The 27029-nt window shown below is 39.3% G+C and overlaps 1 protein-coding gene across 3 annotated transcripts in view; it reads right to left on the bottom strand.

Annotated features, from left to right (window-relative positions):
- The window catches only part of tle2b (TLE family member 2, transcriptional corepressor b), a 136824-nt gene that overhangs the window by 79895 nt on the left and 29900 nt on the right, over positions 1-27029 (bottom strand). For all 3 annotated transcript variants that reach the window (XM_084723083.1, XM_084723084.1, XM_084723082.1), the window contains exon 4: positions 10630-10674. In XM_084723083.1, coding sequence (XP_084579209.1) covers positions 10630-10674 — 45 coding nt within the window. The remainder of the gene's footprint in view (positions 1-10629; positions 10675-27029) is intronic.

The raw sequence follows: 27029 nt of genomic DNA on the forward strand, positions 1-27029 counted from the left end.
TGGACACTACTGCTAAAATCACCCATTACCATATTGAAACTATGAAGATGCACAGTATATGTGCACACGTCAAAACACATAGTTCACTGCAAGATGGAAGAAAGAGATAAGTTACCATTTATAGGTCCAAGGTAATTTTCCTTTGCAAGGGCAGGAAGTAAAATGATGTGCATCATACAGTACCTGTGCATACAAACAGATGGCTGATATGGCCACTGTATGTACTTTAATATAGTGGAACAACTTCTGATATAGCTGCACAACTAACTACATGTAATAACAATTTCCATATTCTCATAAATTAAAGGCGTTCCCCTCCCACACAGGTGCCTTTAATTACTCTGGCTGAACAGCTGGAGTTGGGCGGAGTCATACCGGGAATTATGTGATATCACAAAATGTTATGCACCAATAAGACTGACGATAGGGTAAACTGTCCTGCCTCAACAGGTGAAACAAAACTAACTGGACAGTGAGGGAAATATCAATCTCTAAGCATGTCACTGAGACGGTGAACAAGAAGGCCCACTGCACTTGAAAACAGTCACAATGACTTACATGTGCAATATAAATCATTTTCTCGAATAGTGACAAAACAAATAATCACTTACTTGTAGCCAATCAAGAATTCTTCTTCTTCAAAAAAAGGAACCTCTGAAAACAGTCTCAAATTAGGGACTCTGTTGGTATCTGTGTCATTGTAAGGATACTTGTATTGGTACTGGTATTGTAATAATAACCAGCCCTATCTCTAACTCTGCAAAATGGGTGAGTTATGTGTTTAATACCTGAGCAGATTAAAGTGGGCTCACTATCAGCCCTTGATCATGTCCAGTGCAAGCATCACAGGACAAAAATGCATTCTCTTGGTGTGTCTATTTATACTATTCAGATTCAGATTTACCATTTTTGTCACATTTGCTTCTTTTTCCTCAAGATTACTTTCATGCACACCAAGTTTGGGTAGATTTTTGATCAAAATCTTGGACCTGTGAAGACTTTTACCTTTTACCTAAAACCTTTTTGATATAATCTCCTTTGAAAACAGGACAAAGACAATATATTTCATATTTTACCTCATCAACTTCACTCAATTTTATAAATGTATGCTTATTCTGAAGTTGATGCCAGCATCACCTTTCAAACAAGTTGGGCAACAAAGACTTATAAAGTTGTGTAATGCTCAAAAAAAGCCACCAGTTTGGAACTAGTAACCCAGTTCATTGGTAACAGGTGATAGTATCACGGATGGGTATTAAAGGAACATCCTCAAAAGGTTCAGTCATTCACAACAAGGATGGGGTGAGGTTCACCACTGTGAAACACGATTGTATAAAGGATGTTAATACATGGGCTTGAAAACACTTTGTAAAACCATTTTCAGTAAACACAGTTCATTTGTAAATGTTTGCATTCTGTTTTTATTTACGTTTCACAGAGCATTCCAACTCTTTTGAAATCAGGACTGTAGAGAAGGATGTTTAGTGCTGCTGTGGTTGTATCTTACTAACACTGAGCAGTTCTGAGCAGCGCTGTGCTTTGTTTAATGGCCCTTTGAAGTTGGCTGCTGATGGAAGGAAAGGAATATTTCATTCACTTCCTGCCTTCCATATTTTCATATTTTCCCAGGCTGCACTCGGCGGTCACAAGCTCTTGCGGGACACATGTCTAACAAAGAGGCTATTCTTCTTCCTCACCTCCCGCCATCATCCTGTTGTCCTGCTGCTGGAATCAGCTGTCAATACAAAACCTGCTTCAATCCATTCACCTCACACCTCACAACAACACATGCAGCGCAGCATCACATCTGTACTCTGCCCTGTGCCGACCACTGTGAGCTCACAGTATATAACGGAGTTACAAAGTCACTGAATATACATGTTGTGCATCTGCACATAGCGGGGGACACAGGCAATAACTATCCAGGCCCCAGAAGTGCTATATCAATGAATACAGAACAACCACAGAGAGCAGTGTAAAGTCCTTATAGCCTTCCTCGCTCCTCCAGGGGATACAGCTAGTATATATATGATATGATATGATATGATAATGGAAGTGAACCAAGTGAGATAATGTGACAGCGTGTGCGTGCATGTGCGTGTGTTTCAATGCATCCATACGGCTTAGACAAGGAAGAGAAGGAGGAGGAGGAGGAGGAGGAGGAGGAGGGGGAAAAGGAGGAGGAGGAGGAGGGGGCGGAGATGTTATCTTTTCTCTGCCTTCATATAGTTCAGATATAATCATCTGAGAAAGAGAAAAGCAGAGAGAAGACACAGAGAGGAAGGGAGAGAAGCAGAAAGGAAACGAGAAAGATCAAGATAATGAAAGAGAAGAGGAGAGGAGGGAGGTGAAGATTTAGCCTGGGTTACACCGATGAGAGTTGCTTTTCAAACCACGTTAACTCATGGTATAACTTTCATTTATGTTGGAACAAGCTTTTAAACTATCTTAAATTTAAGGAAGATTAAATTTAATCCTCTCTTTAAACCTCAGTTTTGTTTTTACTCTAAACTGAGATTAAATTTAATTCTGTTGCACCACAACTTAAAACTTCAGTTAAAACTCTAACAGTATGGACTTTAAAGTTACACTTGAGGAAGTTTACTGTACATTTTAAAATAGCTACCTTTGAGCAAATAATCAAGTTCCTTGAAGAAAGTTAAGGGACAGACTCAACCCAGCTGAGTTTTATGATGTATTTTCTTTTTTCATTCCAGTTGATAAATCAGCCAACAAGTTTTTCTCATAGAAGGAGAAATTCTCTGCTGAGGCATCATGAGCAGGTTAACTAGGCTTACTAACTTTTAGCAAAGCTTGCGAACAATATAACATTTAAATCACTTCTTAACGAGCTAGCAAACAAAGCAATGTTTTTTAAGGAATACAGCACAGCCAAAAGTTAATGATTTCCCCCCTTTTCTTTTATAATTACTAGGCCCTGACAGCTTTCAAATCTATTTTGTATTTATTTATCTATTTTAATTTTGAGCAAGCAAGCGTCTCCATATTGATTAAACTCAATTTGATTCCAGTTTACATCACTAAACTTGGATTTACTAGACAGAGATTAGTTTTTTTAAACTGTGTTACAGAGCTCTGCTTAATTTCAAATATGGATTTACTTATTTTAAACCCTGATTAGAACTGATCGCAGGTTAAATTAATCTTTGCTGGTGCAACCCAATCTTAAAGAGTGAAAGAGAGAGGGAGAAAAAAAAGCAAAGAGGCTAAAAGGAAGGGTAGGAAGGCACGGGATGACTGTTACAGCTCAATTAATGCCGGGACATGAGATGGCCCCGCCACTGATAATGACAGAGCGTGTGCTGGAGGGAGAGACAGAGAGGGGAGAGAGGCAATAGCAGTGATCTCGACAGGATGTTAGGAGGAAGCTGGAGGGGGAGAAAGAGGAGGAGGAGGAGGAGAGGAAATAAGAGCAGATACTGTTAAATCTATTCATGATTCATTATTTCTCACTGCGGCTCAAAGCTCCCCTCCCTCCCTTGATGTCTCTCTCTTCCTATCTCCGTCTTTCTCTCTGACTGCCCTCCCTCCCTTTTTTCTTCCCTTTTCCCTCCGTTGCTTTTCTTTTCTTGGCTCTAATTTTCATCTCCATCTCTTTTCTCTCCCCCTCATCTGTTCTCTGAGGTCTTTATCTGTCTCTTCTAAGGCTCCATCCTTCCTGTTTACCCTCTCCTCTTTCATCCGTTCAATTAATCTCTATCCCCTCTTTTCCTCTCATCCCCGCTCTCACACTTTTTCCAACATTAGCTCTCCCCGCCATCTCGCCTTTTTTTTTCCCTGTTTCTCTATCTCCTTTACTCTCTTAACTGCCTTTTTCTTCACCGTGCTCTCTCTTCTTCCTGCAGTCTCTTCTATCTTCAAAGTCCTCATTTTTCTAAATTATCTTACTCTTACTTTTTTCAAACTATCCCACTCACTTTTCCAGCCCCTCTTCCTTTGTAACACCCTCCACTCCACAACCTCTCCTTTTGTGCTTTATCCTCATCGACTCTCCTTTTTCTCTCAGATTCCTTATGCTATCTCTTTTTTCCATCAACGTCTCTCTGATATCCTTTTTTTTATACCAGTTCCTTCATTTTATATTCTATCACGCTCACACTCTCCCTTCCTTCTTCTTTTTATTCTATTTCTGTCAATTTCCACTTCTGTTTCCTTCTCTATCTCTGATACTGTAAGTTCTCTTTTACTATCTGCCTCATATTTCTCTCTCACTGGCTCTCCTGTTAAACCTTTTTACCATCTCCCTTGTTTTTCTCTCTGAATAATTTTTTTCTCCACATATGCTCTTTTTCTCCCTGTTGCTCAAACATATATTTTTTTCTAGCTTTCCTTTACCTCACAGTGCCCTTACTCACTCTTCTCAGAGCCTTGTTCACTGGTTCCTGACACCAGGCCTTTCTTTCTTAATTTTCTTTCTCCCCTTTTTGCACTTATGTGCCTGACAGTAGCTTTTTCGGACTCTGTAAATACTTGGTATTTCACCCAGATGAGCCAGGTTTTGCAGGATGTGGTAGTGCAGGCTTAAGTGAGCTACCTGCATACAATATAAGATCAGCTTAATTAATGTATGCCAAGTATGAAGGCATGCAGATTATACTAGTCATGTTTTCCTATAAATTTATATTTGGCCTCACACCTGTACATGGAAATTGATAGTCTGCCTTGTAAGCCCATTTAGGTATCTATTGATGGAAGAATCTAATTTACATTGATATCAGAATACAGACCCCATCTCAGTAAGTTTTTACTAGTTTAGTTTTTTGTTAATTTAGTCTTTCTAAATTATAATATATTTTAGCACTGTTTAGGTGTACATATTTCCAGTATCAAGTTATGATGGTCAATTTGAGAATTAACCAACAGTCTGGAAATTAAATTCATTTAAAATCTGCAGGCAAGTCTGTTCGCAGTTGAAGACGTACCAGCACTACAAGGAGTAAAAATCTAATGAGTTTTTTCCATTGTAATTGTGGCCACACTGAGTGCTGAGCACTGAGCGCAAAACATGCTGTATTCATTTGCATTTCCATTGCTTCTTCTAATGCTCCAAGCTGTTGTTGACTCGTGGCCGAGATGGACCATCCCTGGAGTGGGACCACAGCGCAGCCGACCCCACTTCTCCCCCAAAAAAGGGTATGTTACAAGACTCAACTCGTGTGTGCAGGAGACCAGAGAGGAAGATCTTTTGAAAAGTCTCTGTGTGTTCACCTCTCAGTACTTTTGTAGTTTCTAAGTTCTGCCTCATTTTACAGCTTCATGTTGCTTGTGGCTGGATAGAACTCATGTAAAGTTACTGGTGATGAAAAATAACATCTCCTAACTTCACTGCTTCACAATAAATAAACAACAAAATAACAAGAGACATTTATTGTGAAGAATTGATAGGAAATTAAACATTTATAGACCCAAGAAAAGTGCATATCGGTTAAGACAGTTTTCAAACCGTTTTTCCTTGGAACTCCTCTATTCTTACCTAAGAAAAGCTGAGCCCGCACACAAACCAAAACATTCATGATTCATGCATTATTGTCAAAACTTAAGTTATAATTGTCTTATAATTGTCATCTTTTAACAACCAAATAGAGCAGGTTTATACACACTCATCTTCGTCCAAAAGAATAATAATGATTCATTATCACAAAGCTTAGGAGGTCACAGAAGTGTGGACAGCTAATTAGCCTACTATTTTTGAGTGAGGACAAAAAAATTTATTTTGTTAAAGAGTTTTGTAAACAGACTTTTGTATAAATTGTGATTTTAGTTAACATGTTCAAATCTAATTTGACAGACAAAGCCTTGGAGATGCAAATCCCTGCCGAGTGGGCCGACATGCTGAGTCAAACTGAGTCAAGCCAGGCCAGCTCAGGTGTATGGAAAAAGAGTAAATCGATGATCACAACAAAAATGTTACAGTAAGGCGGAAGATCTCTTACACGTTTAATCTTAGTGTTAAGGTAAAGATTAGCTTAATAAATAACTTTACATGTTACGGTTCTGCTGGCTTATCCACAAAAATGAAAAGACGATGCAATGCCAGCCAATGACAACACAGAGTGCAAAGCACTTTTAGGAAGTCCTGTAGCTCTTTGGTCTCTTTCAGTCTTCCACTCCACCAACCCTTTCTCCCCCTCTCTCTTTCCTCTCTTACTATTTTCAACGCTCTTCTCTCCTTGGCCTCCCTCTGTCATCTTCCCCATCTATTCCCCTCCTCCTCCTCATCCTCCCACTTCTCTGTCCATCTCTCAGAGGTGCAGCCAGCACCACAGTCCATTTCTTCTTTTTGGCGACACGAGCTGACAGTCCAGTCCTGCCTCGCTTTATTGCCAAGCATCTCTCTCTCTCTCTCTCTCTCTCTGTTCTCTCTTCATGTCTCTCCTTCTATCTCCCTTTATATCTGTTCATTTCCTCCATTCATCTACACTGTTGGGTAATAGTTTCTCTTCTTGTAATTAAAGCAGGACTTTCTCTGCATTTTGCATGGTGGTTTGGCTCAACGGAATTCAAAAACTTTTTTACTTTTTGTGAGCCAAATGTTAATTTTTAACTATCTGAAACTCCTAATTAGATTTTTCAGAGAAGAAAGAAATTGCATTAACCAAATTCATGCTTCATTTATTTTAAGTATCATTATTTAAATCTTAAATTTCCCTGTTGGAGAACAATAAAGTGCCACTTTATGTTCACTGACATTATGAAAAGCGACGATAAATGACTACAGGTGTCGAGACCTAATCACTATTTTTATAAAACACAGTGGCATTATTAATTCATACCAACCTGAAATACAGTGAGAAGAAAGTATTATTCCCATATCTGTGCTGTAGTTCAGCTTCTTTTAGTATGAAATGACTTGTGAACTAAACTAAAAGAATTTTTAATCCTCTGTTATAGATGCACTAATCCGTTTTTTTTCAGTTTCAATCCGATACCTTAATTTGGATATCTGCCGATGCCAATGATCTAACACATTACAAGTTGCTTTCTTTTTTTTTCCTGTTTCAAGACTAAAATATCTCCAAACTAAGGACATGTTGAGTTAGCCAGCTGTTACTAGACATTTCAGCTACCACATTTCAGCTACGGGCTAAAAATTGCGTTGTTATGTATTTAAAAATTCATAAAAACATCAGGCTATGGTGAATTACGGCACTATCTGCACATGATACCTACAATGGATCAGATCAGTCCCAACTCAATAGTCCTTCCTTTTTGGTTAATTTAGTCTTTCGTCTCTCTCTCATTTTGTTGGTCTGTCTTTCTCCCCCTCTTCCTGATTACTGCTCTGTCAATAGCTGTGTCTGCCATGGCCTTCAGGAATCAATCTATCACATCTATCAGTCACTTTTATTGTCCACATGTCTTTTTTAACAACACAACAACTACAACATAAAGTCTCTTTGAGGTTTCTTGCCTTTGAATGTGATTCACATCTTTGTTCCATGAGACTGGGCTGAATTTGGATCTCTTGGAAGAATCCAGAATAAAACATGAAGAGCAGAGGGGACAGTTTCAAACAATTTCAGCTTCAAACACAACATTTTAAATAAGTTCAATTTGACAGAGAAAAAAAGAACACAAGGGCAGTCTGGAGCTATAAGGGTTAGGCTGACATGTTCCATATCTTGTTCAGATTTAAATGAAATATTACCTTATATCAAGGTGTGAAAATCTGTAATCTTCCAGATGTAATGGTTAGCATTAGCATCTTAAATCATGTAAAGTTCTCCAGTACACACTGAATTTCCTCACCTATACCTACAGATGCTTCCTCAGACATTACAATCATATCATATCTGGATAATATGAAGCTGATTTTTCAGATTTTAAGTCTTGAATACTTGTATGAAAACAACAACCCAGCCATCTCATACAATCCTAGACAGCTCACATGAAACTGGGATCTGAGCTAATTTATACAGTAGCAAGGTGATCTAAAGAACCAATGACAATGTTTGTTTATTTTCAGGTAAAAAAAAAATAACAAACAACCCTGTCATATACATACAATTTAATGGCAACAACATGTTGAATGTTTATACATGTGTTTACATCTCATTCATCTAAAATCAATTTTTTATGCTTCAATTAATGTTGATTGGCGACCTAATTTACCTGTGTAGCAACCTGTGTTTGTGTGGTTTCAATGTGTTAGTCTGGATCTGTAAGAGCAAAAGTGTTTGGACAGACTTGATACTGAGGTACAAATGCAGCTTTCAACCAACAACAGCACTTCTGAGGGATTGCACATTTGCAACATTTTACTATAAAATAAGAAAAAGAGGCTTGGTGACATGTGGATACTGCTGTCTGTTATATATTTGTTCACGCTGCTTTGTTGCTGAGAACAATGCAAAATTAAGGTAAGTTCCAGTGTCGTAACAGAATGAGGGTTTTTTGACAGCAGTTTCACCTGGAACACAACATGTTACCATAAACAAAGGATCCTGATTGGGATTCAGCATAGCTTTTGCTGATTAATTAAAATATGTCCCGTTTGGCTCTTAAACTCATCATGCATCATCCCTAACTTCAACCATTGGACAGAACATCAGCCAGTACTGGAGTCTGGAGTAAAGTATGTACACTGCACTGCAAGTATTTGGACAGAAACCCACTGTTTGATGTCTCTGTGCTATAATTACCTTGCTGCTGAAATGACACAATGATTATGAGGTTAAAGTGCAGAGGCTTTCATTTGAAGGCGTTTTCAGAGATTGTTTCAAACAATGAGCTGCTTTCAAAATGCATGCTGGGTACTCATTGTAAAATGTGGGAAGAAAAAAAAATCCCCTCTTGTCTTCCATGACAGTGCCTGAGTTGAGCGCATAGAGCAAGTTAGCATGACAGGTAGATAGATTAAGAGAGAGGGGGAGACACAGCTAGGCACCTTAAAGGAAGATGCCACTCAACTGGATAATGATTCTGTCTATCTGCATGGAGGTCTGTCAACAGAGAGGAACAGATCTCATATCTGTCTGTCTGTCTTGCTGGACATTTATCTGACTGTCTGCCTGCCCCCCCCCCCCCTTTCTATCTGCAATTTGACTGTCTCCTTTTCCTGCAGTGTGACCCAGACAGCGAATAAGCAGCAAGTGTGAGGACTGACAAGCAGTCACCGGCTCCTGAGAGCACATGCTGCTCATCAGAGACACGTCTTCATTCAAGAAAACCAAATCTCGGTGAGGATAAAATGAAAGGATACAATCTACACCGACCTTTTAACACCTTCTACCTGGTATTTGGTCTTTACATTGTTTAGATTTCACACACCATTCCTCACTCTCCCATGCTGTAGATAACAGCCAAGCCTTGTCGACATATAGTGTCAGTTAACCTCAGTCTGTCACCACCAGTCCTGTTAAACATACATTTGCCATCGCTATGGTTACCATCTGTAGCAGCCAGTTTAATAGTATTACTATTCTCACTTCAGTAATTGTTTCTCCTCTCACCTACAGAAGACATTGCTTGTTTTGTTTGATAATAACTGAAGCAGAGACTGTCAACGAACAGCAAATAAATACTGATAAATATCAATAGGGCGGTGGTTCCCAAATAGGGCCCCAGGGACCCTTAGGGATCTGTGGCACTCTGCCAGGGGGTCCGTGAGAAGTTAGGGTTACATAAACATAAACATCCCTCCCGCCAGTCAAGCATGCATCGCCCACACATCACCCATTAATGGTGAAAATCAGTTTTCTCTATAATATTCAAGCTCCAGACCAGGCCTATTAACGTTCCTTTTATGATTTTATTAGGCCTATTTTATATTTTCTATTGCTCTCATATTCTATATTCTCTCCTTCCTGTAACTTAAAAGCTACATAAAATTAATTCAAGGGACATACATGAGGGGGTCCCTGGCATATATCTTTTCTAACTTGTACAGAGCCCCTGGTGGAGAAAAAACTGACTGTAATAGGGATATGATAATTGTGCAGGAAATAAACAGACACTTGTTTCATGTAGCAGCACTTTTGTTTATATTCCATACAGAGGGACAAAGAGGTAGTGACCCTTATTAAAACCAATAAAATCACCCTTCCATTGCTCAGTGTTGAAACCACTTGTTATTCTTGCTGACTCATTATTATTCTAGCAAATAAAAGAAATGGAAAAAAGTCCTTCAATAAAAATCATTATTAATTCCACTGCCCTGTTTCTGATCGTACTTTTTTTTTTCTTTTTTACTAAATGAGTCACTGCTTTTTTTTTTCCTGCTCATCATCTTTAAGCTGGAACAGATCCTGTTTTATCCTGCCAACACAGTATACAGTGAATGACCAGAAAAATACAAAACACATGTACGAAGAAGACCCAAAGCTGTGATACATTTTGAGCCTAGACTTTGTAGTGGTATTGCATTTACAGAATGTTTCTAATAATTTGTCCACCTTATTTACATTCATGGATGTCACTTAGCGTAAACAGAAAAAATAAAGAGAGCACAGGAACAAGAAAATATAGTAGAAGCCCACCCACACAAGATGACACACTGGCAAACAATGTTTGTGCGTGTAAAATAACACATTCACCTCCACCACCTACTCAATAAATGTGTATTCCACACAGAAAACAACAAAAAAAATTGAATACAGTCTTTCTTACCTGTTTGTGCATCTCAATGTTGAGACCGTAGGACATTTCATAGTACTATGAAGACAAAAACAAATGACAGAGCTTCGTTAGTATTTTACACACAGCACACATTAACATTCAGTCTTACACAATATCTCCCATTGAACATCTGTTGCTCAGTGTAGCTGCATATGCTGCTGTTTGTCAGTGTGGCTTAATGAAAGCAAGAAAAGACAGTGGAAAGATGGGAAAGAGAGAGAGTCTGTGTGTGTGCGTGTGTGTGTGTGTGTAGAACAACAGTGTGTGCATGTATAGATAATGAGGTATTTATGTCTGTGTTATGTGCGATCACTGTCTTGGCATGTGTGTTTATGAGTGAGGGAATTTTACAGTTACAGTAGTTTACTATTTGTGTCTGTGCACGGCTGCCACATGACTTTGTGTGTGTGTGTTGTATCTTGTATTTCTGCTTCTGTGTTTGTGTGTATGTATGTGTGTTTGTTTGCCTGTATGGTGCCCATCAGCTTAATGAGACTGTTGTGAATGCTTGTGCACTGTGTGCTTCTTATCTGGGCAAAGGGAAAACATGTAATGTAACATGAAAGATGAACATGCATGCAGAACACATTACAATCCAAATGCAAGCACACAGGCCAGTAATTTAACTTTTCACTTTACTGCAGTGGTGTATTGAGTGACGTTGTGATTATTATGACTGTATCAAATTTTAATTATCATTAAAACCATGTTTGATTACCGCACTCTGAAAGCCTCACAGCAAATTACTGTCCAGAAGTCATCAAAGTTAGCAACAGTCTCAGAGATGTAATGTGGGTTTGTTTGCCATTTCAAGCTGTTGAGATGTTTTCTATATAGAACTTGATGAAATTACTTCAGTGTGTGATAATTTTGGTCACTATAACAGTATAACAGTATAACATCTGTAACAGGTGCACTCCAGGACACAGTGATCACTGTCGAATGTGGTTAAAAGTCTAACTTCTTCTGACATTCTGTCACTCTTTGTACAAAAATGCCAAACTTTCACGAGCACCCACTTCTCAAATGTGAATATTTGCGGATCCTGAACTGTTGGACACAACAACCAAACATCTGACTTATAGCTACAAGCAGCAATTGACAGGGTCCAAGCACAATGACATGGTTCCAGAGAAGAGATCCCACAGACTTTCCTGTCACTTTACCCAGCAGCTGAGAAGCAAGACATGGAAGCTTCTTGGACTTTATCTGCAGTGTTTATTTATTGGCAAACTGTACATTGACTGCCACCATACAATGTCCCTGCTAAACTTGAATCCTTCTGCTCTGACAACCAACACTGTAGCTGATATGGTTTTAGAGACCCAGATACTTTTAGAGCATAAGAAGAAGAAGAAAGAAGAAGATGAATCCAAGCAGATACGACAGGTTTACAGTAGACTAACTGCTTGGTCTACTGTCTGACATTTTATAGACCAATTAATTAATGGAAAAATAATCAGTAGGAAAATTTATAGACAAATTAATAATGTAAATAATCATTAGTTGCCACTAGATAGTAAGTCCAAGTCATCTGATCAATAACACAACATATTTATGTTAAGCATGTCTGGATGCCTGCGTGTGTACATGTTTTGTGTATCTTTGTTTATCTGCCACCAGCATACTAAACATACCTGTTTCTGTGTACTTGCTAAAAACCTTGTGCTACCACCTCTGCATGTATGTGAGTGCTTGCTAAATGTGTTGTTCTCTCTCCTCTGCGTGCGTGTGTGTACATCAGTAATGTGCTGTAATAGTGTTGGTGGCGAGCGGCATACAGACAGCGAGGATCTGTCATGGTGACAAAGGCAGCCTCTGCCGCCGGATGAGCAACGCTCTGACTGATGAGAGCGAGACACTGCTCTCTGTCTCTCTTCCTCTCTGTATTCTCTTGCTCATTTTCGCTCTGTCGCTCTCTCCTCTCTCTCCATTTATTCCCCATCTCATTCAGTCCCTCCCTCTCACTCCTATCTCTATCTTTCAGAGGCTGTCAGTCCGTCTTTTCTATCAGCCCTCCTTCTCTCTCTAGTTATTCCCCTCCTTCTTTTTCTAGCTGTCAGACGTTCTTTCGCTCTCCATTTCAGTCTATCTCTCTATTTCCTGTCTCATTTTACTTGCCTGCTATCTTTGTCTGTGTGTCTCTACCCATGCATGTACCTCTCTATCTAAATTCAAATGTGCTTTATTGGCATGAACATAATTAAGTAGAGCACTGCCAGGTCACATTGTACAGGCTTTACAGTATAAGTGTAATATTTCAGAATTAAAAAGAGAAAATAAGTTGTTTCCACGACACACTATGCAGTGACATTATTACTACTAACCAAATGAGTGCAGACTAATCATTAAAAAAGAATACATAATGAGAAACTGTTGTGGTGAGATCTATAAAAGAAAAAAAGATCAAATAAAAATCAAAAAGGCTGATTTTGAAGGAGTTCAGTAGTTTCATGTGTTGTTTCACTGGTTTTCCCTGAGGCTGTGACATACTCTGACATATTTTGCTGCTTCAGTAGCAATGTCAGTTTTTCACCCTAGTATATATTATATTTGGGTGTGAGAAACTGTTGAATTCTTGGTGTTTGAGTTTTATTTTTGTAAACTTGCTTTACACAATGATTTACAGAGGTTACCTTACATAAAAAAAATGGGGAGAAAAACTGGTACCAGATTGCAAGGGTGGAAGGAGTACTCAAGTACAAGCATTGCTACATTGATAAAACATTACTCAATTACAAGTAAAAGTACCGGTGTCAAAATAAAAGAACAAAGTATTCATCTCAGAAAGTACACAGAATATTAGTCACTTTTAACGGTTGTCACTGTCACCTCTCCAAACTAGGGTTGCAAATTTTGTGTTTTCTTTAACAAATAATACAAAACACTCACAACTGATTAATCATCAATAATCCAAGAACACATTTTTAATTGCTTAAATTCTTAACAGCAATTAATCAGTTGATGACTAATCATTAATCATTTATGTCCTTACTCCAAACGTGTGCTGCCACAGCATTTTGTTTTTTGTTTTGTTTTGTATGTCATTGTTTTCATTGGCTTGTTTGCGATCACATCACATGATTGGCTACTAAAATGCAGATGGAAGGTTTGGATATTAATTCAAATTGTACTTAACTATGGTTTTAAAAGTAACTAAAGAGATTACATCTTGTAATGCATACTTAAGTATGAGTAAAAGTACAGACTTGAAAAACTACTAAAAATATCTAAGAAACTCTAAGTACCCAAAAAAACGACTTAATTAGCAGTGGGAAATGAGTCAATTTGCTATTCTTACCTGGTTTCCCAGGTTGTGTGTAAAAGAAAACCTGCTTACACATGCTATCTATGCTTTAGTTGGTGCTATTCCTCTGCTGTCACCCTCTTGTCCTGCCTCTCCTTTGTCACCTTCGTCCTTCAGTGTATTTTCTCTCACTCTCTCTTGTCAACACCTTTTCTGTCATTCTTGCCAATTATCGTTTTCCCGTCATTTTTACTTTCTTTCCTCCTCTCCTCTCACTGCTACTGTACTGTTTCTCTCTCTTATCTTCCCTTGTTGTTATCTATCTGCTGTATCATTTTCATCTCTTTTACACTCAGTCTCTTTCTTTACTCTCTTATTCTTCCTCTTTTAAGTCATTTCTATCAATCACATTTCTCCTTTATGTTCTCTCTCGATTTCACGCTTTCTCTCTCCCTATTGCCATTTTCTGCTTGGCTCGCTCACTTTGTATATTAGCTCTGGCTTGTCCTTGTTGAGTGCTATATCTATATTTTGTCCTTACTCTCTCCCAGCCGAGCAAACCTCCGCTGTGTATATTTCGCTCTTCTTTCTTTTTTTATTTCTCTCATGGACAGGCACACAAAAAAGCGTTTCCTGCACACAGAAAGAGACACAATCATTGGCTGGAATCTCTTTCACATGTAAAAATGCATATGTACTTCACACAAGTATGCACACACCTGAAAACACACACATGCATACTTTAAAGTACACACGCACACACAAATATACTTCAGCCAGCTCTTTGTGTTTCCATGTCTGCCTCTCCTCCAGCCCTCTCAACATGAAAGATATGTGACATCTCTCTTTGTTCTCCCGTTCTCTCCCTCCATCTCTCATCAGCCTCTCTCGTCACCTCTCCATCATTACACCTCACCTCAGCCCTCCCCATCTTTTTAACTCAATTCCTGTCTTTCTCTCCTTATTAATTCTCCCTCCATCTCTCCCATCAGCCTCTCCACCTCTCTGTCATTACTCTTCGTTTCTCTTTTTCACTCTCTCCCCCCTTTCATTCTCTCCTCTCAAACGTCCTCTTTTCATTTAGCATCTCACTTTTTTTCCCACTACGCTTACAGCTGAGTGCAACAACCAGGGCCCTAGTATTTGAATACAACCTTGCAAGTAACAACATAGCTCAATTCGGCAGCCAGCCTCAGCAAGAGCTCTCCACTCTGGGCTAAAATGAAGCGTCTGGCTGTATGTAAACAGCATGACATTATGGAGAGGAATGTAATAAAGGTATGATGGGAACGTAGCTCTGTAGCGTTAGCAACAGTTTGGGAGCTTTGATGCTGCCACTGTGCATTCTTGAGCGTCCGTGTACTCAATGGAAAGGTGTTCAGTTCACTCCTGTCACGTTTCATTGAGACTGTTGATTAGAAAACACAATAATGCATTCCACGGTATTTAAGAAGTGAGTTTTTCTTCAGTTATTTATCTCTTAGGTTCTTGAGAGTCCAAGACAAAATGCAAGAGAAAAGATACAATCAATAGTATATTAAATTCTTAAGATATTATACACAAATCGTTTACACAGTATGTCCATCTGACAGTGGGGGAATGTAAGTACTTTTATTCAAATGCCAATTTCGTGGTACTTTATTTGTGCATTTCCATATTAAGTAGGGGTGTGAATGATTAATCATTCATTGATTAATCAGCATTTAAAATTTAACCGGTTAAAAAATTAGTAATGTATGTGTTGTGTACCATTTCTCCAGTGCTTACAGGTTGTTTAACCGTTTGATTTGGCCTGCCTTGTTAGTCTAGAAACAGCAGAAAATGCACCACATTTGACATTTGTTTTGAGCCAACTGTTGAATATGGACATATTATTATTATAATAATTTATTTGTTGAAATTGTTTGCATTTCACGAATTAGTGTTTAAAATAACCACTATGCCACTAGAACTGTTTAAATAAAACCTACAATGAGAAAAATGCATGCATTTTGTATCTTATTAGGAAAATTAACAAAATTTGCAACATATAAAATAGTTTAAGTTATGTTCACCTCCACCAATTAAATGCGTCTACCTTATGTCATAAGATATGAGACCTGCAACAATTAGTAGATTAATCATTTGATTGTCAATTACTAAATTAATTGCCAAGTATCTTAATACTTTTTTAAACAATTTTAAGTCATTTCTTAAGAAAAAAGTCCAAATACTTTGATTGCAGCTTCTAAAATGTGAAAATTTTGGTAACAGAACTTTTCCCACCACTGCCAGTACTTCCAGTTAAGAAAAGACATGAACAGAGAAGGTATGAAATCCCCTTCTCCATTTTGAGCGATATACAAGTAAAAGAATCCTGTGAGTAGCAGGAGGTGAATCACTGTGTTATGTACTAATGCCCCCTATTGTATTTCCAGTAGAGAGCTGCAGCACTATCGCTGATAACAATATTAAATTGTGATCATTTATTGGTCCCTGCAGGATAATTTCCTCTTTGCTCGCCTCCCTTTAGTGGGGTCAGATAGAGAACAGTGTCACCTTCAGGACAGCTCCAAACGCTTTAGAAGACAGTTTATTTGCCTGGACTTAAAACTGATTAAGTCAGTCTAAAGATGACAAAGCAGTGATTATCAGGCAGAGGTGTTTCAATTTCAGGACTTAAAACATTAACAGGTAAGAAGATGCTAAGAGCTGAATGCGTTATCTGGCCAAGAGCCACCTGCTATCAGGTCACTTACAACATCGCTCAGTTACAGTAACGGAAAAGTTGCTCCAGCTCGAAATGTGCTCTTTTAACTGTACAACTCATTCAGGTCCACAATTAGTTGGTCCACTCAGAGTTTCCTTTGAAGAGGCAGAAAGGAGAAGACTAAGTGACTGAAATGTGGTAGCAGTTGTCCTGTGGGTGTAGGCTAGACAGCAGTGAAGTGACTATTGTACTATTTGTGCAGTCTGTACAACACTCCAGTGAGGGAGTCTAGTTTGGTCTGTAGTGTAGGAAAAACTCTGCTTTGCAGTCTGTGAATGTGTAAATGTAGTATGGTACGTAAATGTATTTGTGATTTATCCTGTCCTACAGAGCCTTACTGCAGTAACAATGCAAAGAGTAGAACTCAGAAAAGGGCTTAAACCTTTTTTTTCACTAGCCAGATTTTGCAGTTATTTCAATTGCTTTGTCTCTAAAGTAAGGCATAACTGAAATCTGAAAGTTTGTCACAAGCTAAAACAGATATAAAGAGATCTGTTCAACTACTGTTTTAGTCAAAATTAAATTATTACTAAAAGTAAAGTGTGACGCACAAACAAATAGATCTTGTTTTAAGTATATACCACAGAACTCGACAAATCTATGAAATTAAAAGTATTTCCAATTGTCATCAAAAACACATGTGGATGCTGTTACATTTATGCACAGACTGTTGAACCTCTGTTTACAAACTACTTGTGTACTTCACTGCATTTGTGTCAAGGTGCTCTGAGACTGAGAACGCTGTTTTTTTTTGTTTTTTTTTATAGGATGGCAAAGTCATGTTTTTCTCTATACATTTCCACGTTATACAAAGGATTTAACCTGAGCCAGGCCATACAGCAGTGACTTTATGCACTCATCATGCACTGGTATCAGAGAGGTACTCTGTGCCAGCTGATCTGCATAGTTTGGGGAAAAAATGGTACCGGAACATCTCAATATTCTACAGATTTCTTGTACGTGAAAACCTACTTGGCTATAAATCATTTCTGATTCAGATTCAGACTTGTTTACAGTAGTAACAGGTGTACTACGACTGTGTTCTAGACTGCAGCATGGTAATAACCACACTCTGTTTGTATGAAATTGCAGTGGTACAGTGTGTGTTCTGGTGTTATAGTCAGTTTTTTAATAGGTTCATCCTCTCCTAACTGCCCCCCCCCCCCCAACCTCCAATTACACCCGGCCCCCATACCAGCCTTTCTGCCTTATATAATCCCTCTGTTGTGTCACTGCGTTCTCATTCAGCACTGTGTGTAAGATCTCTTGTCTACGTGGGTTGTCTGTATGTGTGTGTAGCAGATTGCAAGGCGCACGTGGTGGATGTGTGTGCGTTTGTGTGCTGGGGTGTGTGTGCGTGTGCGTGTGTGTGTGTGTGTGTGTGTGGTTGTGTGTTAAGCCTAGCAGAGGGGCACTAAGCCAACTGGCTGACGTTGCTTACTAAGAACACCCAGCACTGCCCACCCAGAGAGCAGGGAAAGAGAACGATGTGTTTGTGTGTGTGTGTTTGTATATGTGTACTTGTAATAGACTACCTTTTTCAACTGAATTATGAAAAATGCAAAGTAAATGTCAAATAAGAATACTTTTTTACAACAAGAAATGTGATAATCTACATACATGTGCATGCATGTGAGCAGTGAATATTAGAATGTACACTGAACCAGACTGTTGATATTACAGTAAAGTTCAGCTGCGTTATGATGAGGTGAGAAAATAATCTACTTGGGTTCTTGTTGTATATTCCCTGTTTGTTACAGTAAATTAATATCAGCATCAGCATATATCTACAAAGTAATCTACAGTGCTTGTAGAGTAGAATAAATCCATTATGCTGCTGTATCTGACATTTGTTGAGTGCATATAATGAAAGTGCTTCACTACATCATGATGTGGACATTGTTGAGATTGGTGAACACAGCTGCATTAAAGCAACATTACGTAACTATTCTGCCTAAAAATAAAAGCTTCAAAATCATTTTAGCAGTACACTGACTTGAATGGTGTGTCTATCATTCCCAGTGTGCGTCCTGCACACCTGTTCTCACACTATGTAAATTTGGTGGCCGGGTGTAAAGCTTTATGGCAGGGGCCTTCATCATTTTGAAGGCCACGGACTTGTTAGCTGATAAAGAGATGGAGCAGGGACTCTTTTGGGGTCTTTGGTTGTTTACGCTTACTTAGAGCTGCTAAATGAGAAGCAGGTGTAGCATGGCTAATGTTAGCGGTGTTAGCCTCACTCTCAGTACTTTCACTGCTGGTTTCTGAGGTGGGGGGTGTGTCAGAGTCGTCTTCACGTGAAGTTACAAAACAATTCATTCTGGCTCACAAAAGTGCCTGTGTCTGTCTGTCTATATCATAGCTCTGTCATTGGTTCCAAGATGACTGTATTGTTTTTCCTTGTACATGATTAGTACCAGATTGTATAGCATTAAGTTGTCAGACACCAGAACTATCAACTACTCCATGATGGCTTCTTTCTGAATTGTGATGATTTCCATGATGCCAACCCCCTATTTGACTGCCCAGTGCCAGGCAGCAACCGCCAACAGCTCAGCACGGTGAACTCGCAGAGCAAAATCCATGTGCATTCACTTGGGTGGCAACCACTTCTTATCACATGATCAAAACCGCTTCCCCTCTTAGAATTAATTTACTGTGGTGTAAAAAAGCCTTAAGTAAAATGGCACTTGCATATGTCTGAGTATATAATATCCCCAAAAAAATCTATGATGAGGAAATAAATCATTAAATATTGTAATATTGAAATTACCATATATTCATTATGTTAAATGTTTGTTGATTTCCTCTTATCATTTAAATTCTGCTCCATCTTCCACAAAGAAAAGACACTTGGGTGTCAGCAGGCTTCAGCACTTTACTTTTTTTAAAACCTGAAAACATTTTTGTCATGTGTAAAACTATTTATTGCAAAACTTAAAGGCTTTGAGTACTTTTGTACAACTTTGACAACTCTATTTACAAGAAAAGATTATATGTAATTGAGGGGAATGAAATCTCTGGAGTTTGAAATTGTTTTCGATTTCCGGAGTAAACTTTATCTAGAATAAAAAAGAAAAACATACACACTGAGAGATGTACAGCAGAGTCTCCATCTCACTCACTGCCATTATCATCGCTGGAGATTTGGGCTGCTTTTTGGCTCGTTATGTCAGTTCGGCAGGCGGGTTACTTTAGATAAATGAGGTTGCGGTGTGATTCTTGTTTATCTGATCGCACTGTAACGTTCCACTCTTCTGAACATCACATCACCGTCTATCTGCCGTTAATAACACACACACACACACACACACACACACACACACACACACACACACACACACACACACACACACACACTGCCCTGTCATCATCTGGGCAAGACAGACAAAAAGCATTCCTACATTTCTATCAATGAGCCGCTCTCTCTCTGCTCTCTTTCTCCTTCTACTCTCATGTTTCCCTCCTCTTTCCACTCTTCCATTCTTCGGGGAGTGTTTGCTCTTTCGTTACCCCCTCCTTCCCTCCACCCCCTGGTGTTGAGAGAGTGTCAGACGATGGTGCCAGACTCCCTTTCTCTCTATCTCTGCTATGCATTCTGCGAAGAACGCTGGCAGACTTTAAAAATGAGCTTTAGGAAGTGGGTCTAATCCAAGGTGATTTATCTAAATGGGACATTCATGTGTGTGTGTGTCTGTGTGTGTGTGTGTGTGTGTGTGTGTGTGTGTGTGTGTGTGTGCAAATCTACACTCGGCTTTCTAGCATGTTTGTATTCATACAGCATGTGTGTGTGCGCAAGCAGCTTGTGTTTACTCCTGCATGTATTATTTTTGTGTGTGTGTGTGTTTGGGTGTGTGTCTGGGTGTGTGTCTGTGCATGTGGGTGTGGATGTGTGTAAAAACCTTAACAAAAGCATTGTTCAACGATGTCTCTCGGGTGAGCTTGTCTTTTCATCTGCCCGCCCACACACTCACACTCAGACACACACACATACCGACGATGTTAAAACATTTATTAGCACGCCGCGCTAACCCACATCAGAGGTTAGGTTAGCAGGCTCTGACTTCTCCATTGTGTCCTGTCAGCGGGTGACGACTAAATCAGTCACGGCAGACATTCAGCACCACTGCAGCTTCTCTTGCAGCCAGTTTCATCAGAGGGAGGCCAGAACAACAACTGGATACCACTGACCTTGAATTTGAGGGGGTTTATATTCCATAAACAAATGTATGCCAGGGTGGGAGGAAAAATTTGATTCTCTTAAGTTGTGGGATTCTATTTTTTACAATTCCTGAATCAATTTTTTTTAATTGCTACATAAATTATCCTGTTAGGTTAATGCCAACACAAAATGGGGAACAGTTTTACAGATGTCTGTTGGCTTATATGAAAAATTCTTCTTGCGCTGCAGGAGAATTTTTCACTGCAATACTGTGAGTAGCCACTTTACAAAACTGGAAGCAAGGCTAAGCGGCAAAGCCTTGTCTAGGTTGAGGTTCACATGCACATTTCAAAGTTCAAATTCATATGTGAAGAATGTCAATTAAAAGGCTCTTGGAGCTATATGTCGTTTTCAGCGGCTCTATTAATTTTGGCCTAACATCTTATTTGATTATTATTCTCATATGGCAGGAAAAGCTAAAGTTTACTTTAAAAACTATTTTATTTATCACCTTTAGTGTAGTAGAGAAATTACGCTGCTGACATAAAACTCAATAAGACTGACAGACATGTGATGTGCATTGTTTTTAGAAAAATGTCTCATTATATACACTTTCTAGAAGTGTAAGATTTAACTTTTTTCATGGCCCAGTGTTAAAAAAGCAGACAATAAATATGGAAAAAGTCATAACTTTGAATCTCAGTCCTTAAATGTCGAATCAGTAGGACTTGTCTGAACTGTTTGGAAATGCACAAGAAAAATAGTTGATTGTTGAGTCTCATTCACAGGATGTCAAATACTGATGTTTTGGGTTGATAATAAGGAAATATTGTAAAATAAGGAAATACAGGCAGAGGGCAGTTTTTTTTGTTTGTTTGTTTTTCAAGTAGAAAAATGTTGTATATCATGTCTTTAAGAATTAAAATACCAAATCAGCAGCCACATATCATGATAACATAGACTCTGGAGATAAGAGTATCATTCCAGCCCTAATGTGTATAACATATACAACAAGGGAAACCCAGTCCATCGTTACAAACGCTCCTGTCCTGTTTGCTCCTCCTGCTCCAGACAGTTCAGACAGGTTTAAGACTCTTAAAACAGACTCAATCCTTCTCTACATCTGGCCCTGCTTAAATCCCCTAGCCAACTCCCACTATCGGATGGCAGAGCAACGTTCGGCTCAGAGAGGAGGAATCCCTATTCGGATTCTGCCCTCTTCCTTCCTGTTATCTCACATCATTTCTTCTTCTCTTTCTCCCGTTCTTGGCTTCTCTGTCTACTCATCCCCTGCTCAGTCTCCTTTCCTTTCTCTCTAATACACGAAAATGCACCCTTTTTGTCTTTGATGTGTTTCTTCTCCCTTTCTTTTCTCCCTCTCTTTGCCAGTGTCCTTGTTCTGTTTTTTTTTTTTACTTTTTCTGCTCTCTCTGCCAATGCCCTTGTGCCCTCTCTCTCTCATATTTCTCTTTCATCTCTGTCTGTTTTGCTCACTCTATCTCACTGTCCCCATCTCTCTCTTCACTTCCCTTATTACTTCTGTTCACTCCCTTCATTTTTTCTCTCTCTTCCTCCCTTTCTCTGACCCCCTCCCACTCCCCCTTTCTCAAGCAGTCTGTGACTGTAATGTTGCTGAAGAGAACACAGTGTGTCAGCCTGAATCAGACAGATGAGCTGGGAGCGGAGTAAGAGGCTGAGAGCACCGCATTAATCCACACACACACACATATGCACACACACTCACACACACACTTCATCTCTGCCTGAGGGGCTGTACTGAGCGGACGACGCTCACTGATACACACACATCACAAACACACACATGCTCACAATGTTCCAACAAATGACCGCATGGCAGGCATGAGACAAAACACTGAGGCCATGATACAACCCTGATACAGGCTTCAAGATAAAACATTTAGACTGAAATAAAAAAAGAAAAAAATTAAAAAACACTACAGACTCTCATAAAGCAATTATCAATGCACGAGACAGTCCTTTTCTGATTTGAAACCACCAATACAAAAGCCAAATTGTGTTCTTTCAAAACCAACCAATTTACTCATGCATCCGATGCATCGGACTTTAGTATGTAAGAATCGAGTGCATCGGTTCAGATGGACTGTATCGGTAAAAAGCTGAACATGAATCGGAAATAAATCGATGCAGCACTAGCGTATTGATACATCTCATTAAGACGCACATATGTTTAATTTTTGGCATCAGAGAGCTGCCACTATAACTTTTCTCTGTGTTCTCTCTCCTCTTGCCTCTGTCTGCACCGCTCTCGCTGGACGCCTGTTGCCGCGATCACACAAAACAAGCGCTCCCTCCTCCCTCTCCTGTGTCTCCTCTTCATCTGCCCAAAACAGACCGTGTTGAAAACAGGGACAGAAGTGACATTGTACCGCGTTGCACCACGCACAAGTGTAGAATAAGTTTTGGGTTTTATAAGAAAGATGAGAAACGCTGCTGCAGATCATTTATGCAAAACGTGTCTGACAGCAGAGTACAGAGCCATGATTCTGACCCACAGAGACGTCATGTCACTGTGAGAGCAGGTAACACTTCACTGTTCCTCCACACTAATCAAAACCACAGCACTTTTCATCTGAAACAGAGCAGCAGATCATCAAAATGCAAAAATACTAATATTTTAAACAGTTTTAAAGTTCGTTCACGGATTCTCATTTAGGTTACAGTATCTCATTTACACACGAGATGTTAACACCACTGTAATGTCTCCTTCTCTCTGTCTCTCCTGTTACTATATTTAGTCTTTTTGCAACTGACAGCACTCTAACAATGTAGCATTAATTGAATCAAAATGTAGAGAAGAAGGCTTAAAGTAAAAGTCTTCAAAAAAAAAAGAGAAATAATTAAAATAATTATCAAAAGGCAACAGCACGAGGTGAAACATAATAGTCACTATTGGCAACTGAGTTTAGGTTAGTTTGCATCTAAAGTTGGTCTGATTTTTCAGCAGTTTTACACAGTCTTAGTTAAGGATCTGCAGGTACTGTGTTATTAGTGGTGGAAGTTTGATGTTTGCGCAACCAGCAGTAGAAGTAAGCAATCATTTTACTGTGGCATTACTGTCAACCAGAGCTGTCACCTTTTAACAAAATAACATGTACGTATGTCATTCAAATTCATTTGATTGCAACCCATGTCGTCTGATCCTAAACTACACTGTAGAATTGATGGATCAGTTGGCTCACGCTGCCTCTGCTGCCTCACTTCAATGACAAGCTGACAGGTTAGCCTGGTTCAAGGCCTCTGAATCGATGCCCACGTCTCAGATTTGTTGAGGGATTTGAAATGAAACGAAATGTCAGTTCATTAAATTTCCCCCATGTTTAACAGCTTGAATTTTGAATAAAAAGTGACAGCGTTATTGTCCAACATCTCCCTGCTCAGCACACTCACAAACTATACAAACAGGAGTGGGAATATGGTCATGTGAAATCTAATATCATATGTTTCATTTCATCATTATTTTATATAATGAAATTTGAAGCAACAATATTTTGTCTCTTGCCAGCAGCATGGCCATTCATTAACACCACACCCCGCAGCGCCTCTGTACCTCACTTAAACACACACACACACAGTGATGGTGAGGCCACCTAATGTGATTCCACACTGTGAGCTGTCACCCTCAAGTTGACATGTCTTTTTTCTACTTTATATTAAAGGGTCTGGGTAGTCCATGCCCCCATAAGACCTTTGTCTTGTGTTTGACAGGAGGAATGAGAGAAAGGCTGCAGCACAGTTAAGACACTAGGAAAAAACATTTCTGGAGACATTTAAAAATGGAGAAAACCAGGGCAGCAACTAAACTACAACATATATTTGATTGTAAAACCTTCAGTCCATCATAAAGGTTTTTCAATTTTCAGCCAACAGTCCACTACATTAAAATATTGGCTTTTGGAGTTTTATGATGCAAGACTTTATCTCCTTTTCTTTCACATTTCATTGAGCCTTGTGCTTGTGTATCTACTCTTTGCAAGACTCAACCTCAGGCCAGCAGGGGTGAACGTGGCTCTCCAGGCGAGAGACTTGGTTGCACTATGTGTAAGTATGTGACCGACACGTCTACGCCCCCTGATTAGCCAGGGCGACAATGCAACCTTATTTAAAAATACACAGTGGAATTCCAGGAGAGCGGTGAAATCTGAGAGCCATGAATTATAAATACAACAGGAGGAGAAAAAGCAAGACGCCTACAGACACTCTCAATGTGTGTGACTTGATGTTTGTGTGTTTGCAGCTACCGCTGAAGTTACACACACTGCCAATGTCTCTCAACACATACAAAGAAATGAGGCAGTCTAGTGGAGCAGCCAACATAAAACATATACTTCATCCAAAAAGATACAGAGAGTGGGTCTGCCAAACATACAAACACACTATATCCAAACTGCCGTCTTACTGCAGCAACACTCCACGGACAGGAGCAATTTGAGAGGGTTATGGCATCATCTCTCCAAGCGTGAAATGTGGAAAACATACCCATTGCCAGCTATAGAATTAAAGTAGCAAATGTGAGGAAAAACAAACTTCCCAACTTTGAAAAGTTGCATGCCATGAGGAGATATCTAGCTAAACTAACACCTTCTGTTAAAACATGATGGCTGGTGGAAAAGTACAGCTCTCCAGCAAATAAAATATTACCACAGTCACTGGCTTACTGTAGCCTTTTGCTTTTTGCTTTGTTAGTGTCACATCCTCTAAAAGAGTTAAATGTAGTGGGGACATTTTGAATCTGTTACTCTCAATCACAGAGTGATTAAACTGAATAAACTCAACTGATTAATAGTCTGAAAAATAGTAACTAAATTCTAATTATAAAACACACCAGAAAACACAATACAACATTTGTTTCAAATGACTGTTTAACAAAGATAAGGAAATTGTTTGTGGATGTTACCACAACAAATATGTTGTTTTTTTTCCTCATAACATTTCTGACAAAGATTTGTAGCACGGTGTGATGATAACCACCTGGCCTCTGCCTGGTAAAAAGACAGAGGAGATGGTGTTTCACCCAAGAGAAGTGAGGGGCCACAGGCCTGTTGAAAGGCTTGAATTGGCAATCTGGCAATTCTGGCAAATGCCAGATAGGCTGGCCCACCTTGTGGGCTGCAAGGCCACCATCAGCAATGTGTGGGAAAAAAAAAAACTGACCCACCAAATGCGGCCCTTTTGATGTTGAAACAGCTCTACTGATTGGAGGTTACATAGCCCCAAAATTGGCAACAGGCTATCTACATTGTAAGGCCGGTACAGGAAGTGGTGTTGACTGTTGTCCAGGACACCCATCCCATCAAGTGGATCCATCCATTCAAGTCAGAGGTCAAGCAGGAAATAATCAAAATAAATCAAGAAAAGAATGGAGTTTGAATCAAAAATACAAGTGAAATAGATGAAGGACAAGAAAAAGTGAAAAGGCTGAATGGAAATGAAATGAAAAAGATCTCACAGTTGATGCTTAATAAGATTTAGACACACGAAACACATATAAACAAAGTAAACAATAGTATAGTATGATTATTCAGTTACAAGAAACATACAAGTTTCACAAATACATTGCACTTTTACACAGACATAAAACTATGTGTATGCACAATATGGCTGTTTGATCCAGACAAAAGCATAGTCTATAATGAGCGATACAATCAGTTTTTAGTGGACAGTGACTTCAGAATTAAAAATGAACTGAAGTTGTTAGATGCTGCAATAACGGCCTAAGGCACTTTCTCTCTGACAATTGAAAGCACATTGAGAGGGCATGGCAAACAAAAATTGCCAGGACCGAATTTTGTTCTTCGTCTGACCCTGCCTGTGGTCACCCACAATGACACCATCTCCGAGGTCTCCTCTAACAAATACTTTTGTGTTTTTATTGACAGCTTGCTGACCTGCATATTGATGGTTTCTGCAGCAGACTCCAACGACGCCTGCACTTCTTGCAGTGACTCAGAGTTCATGTTGATCAGAAGTTTATGGCTGTCTTTTATCGGGCAGTCTTTGAGAGCCTAATTAGATGCGGCATCACAGCTTGGTATGATAACCTCTCTGTGCAACTGAAGTCCAAACTGGTATGACTCATGCAGACTGCATGGAAGATAATAGGTGTAAGACAGAATCCATCCCTGTAGGCTACCCACAAACAGACTGCTCTTAGGCTAGCCAATAAGAAAATGACTGACCCATCCCATGTACTA

This window comes from Lutjanus erythropterus, chromosome 7 (genome assembly GCF_056507025.1).
Source record: "Lutjanus erythropterus isolate fLutEry1 chromosome 7, fLutEry1.hap2, whole genome shotgun sequence".
Taxonomy (NCBI): domain Eukaryota; kingdom Metazoa; phylum Chordata; class Actinopteri; order Lutjaniformes; family Lutjanidae; genus Lutjanus; species Lutjanus erythropterus.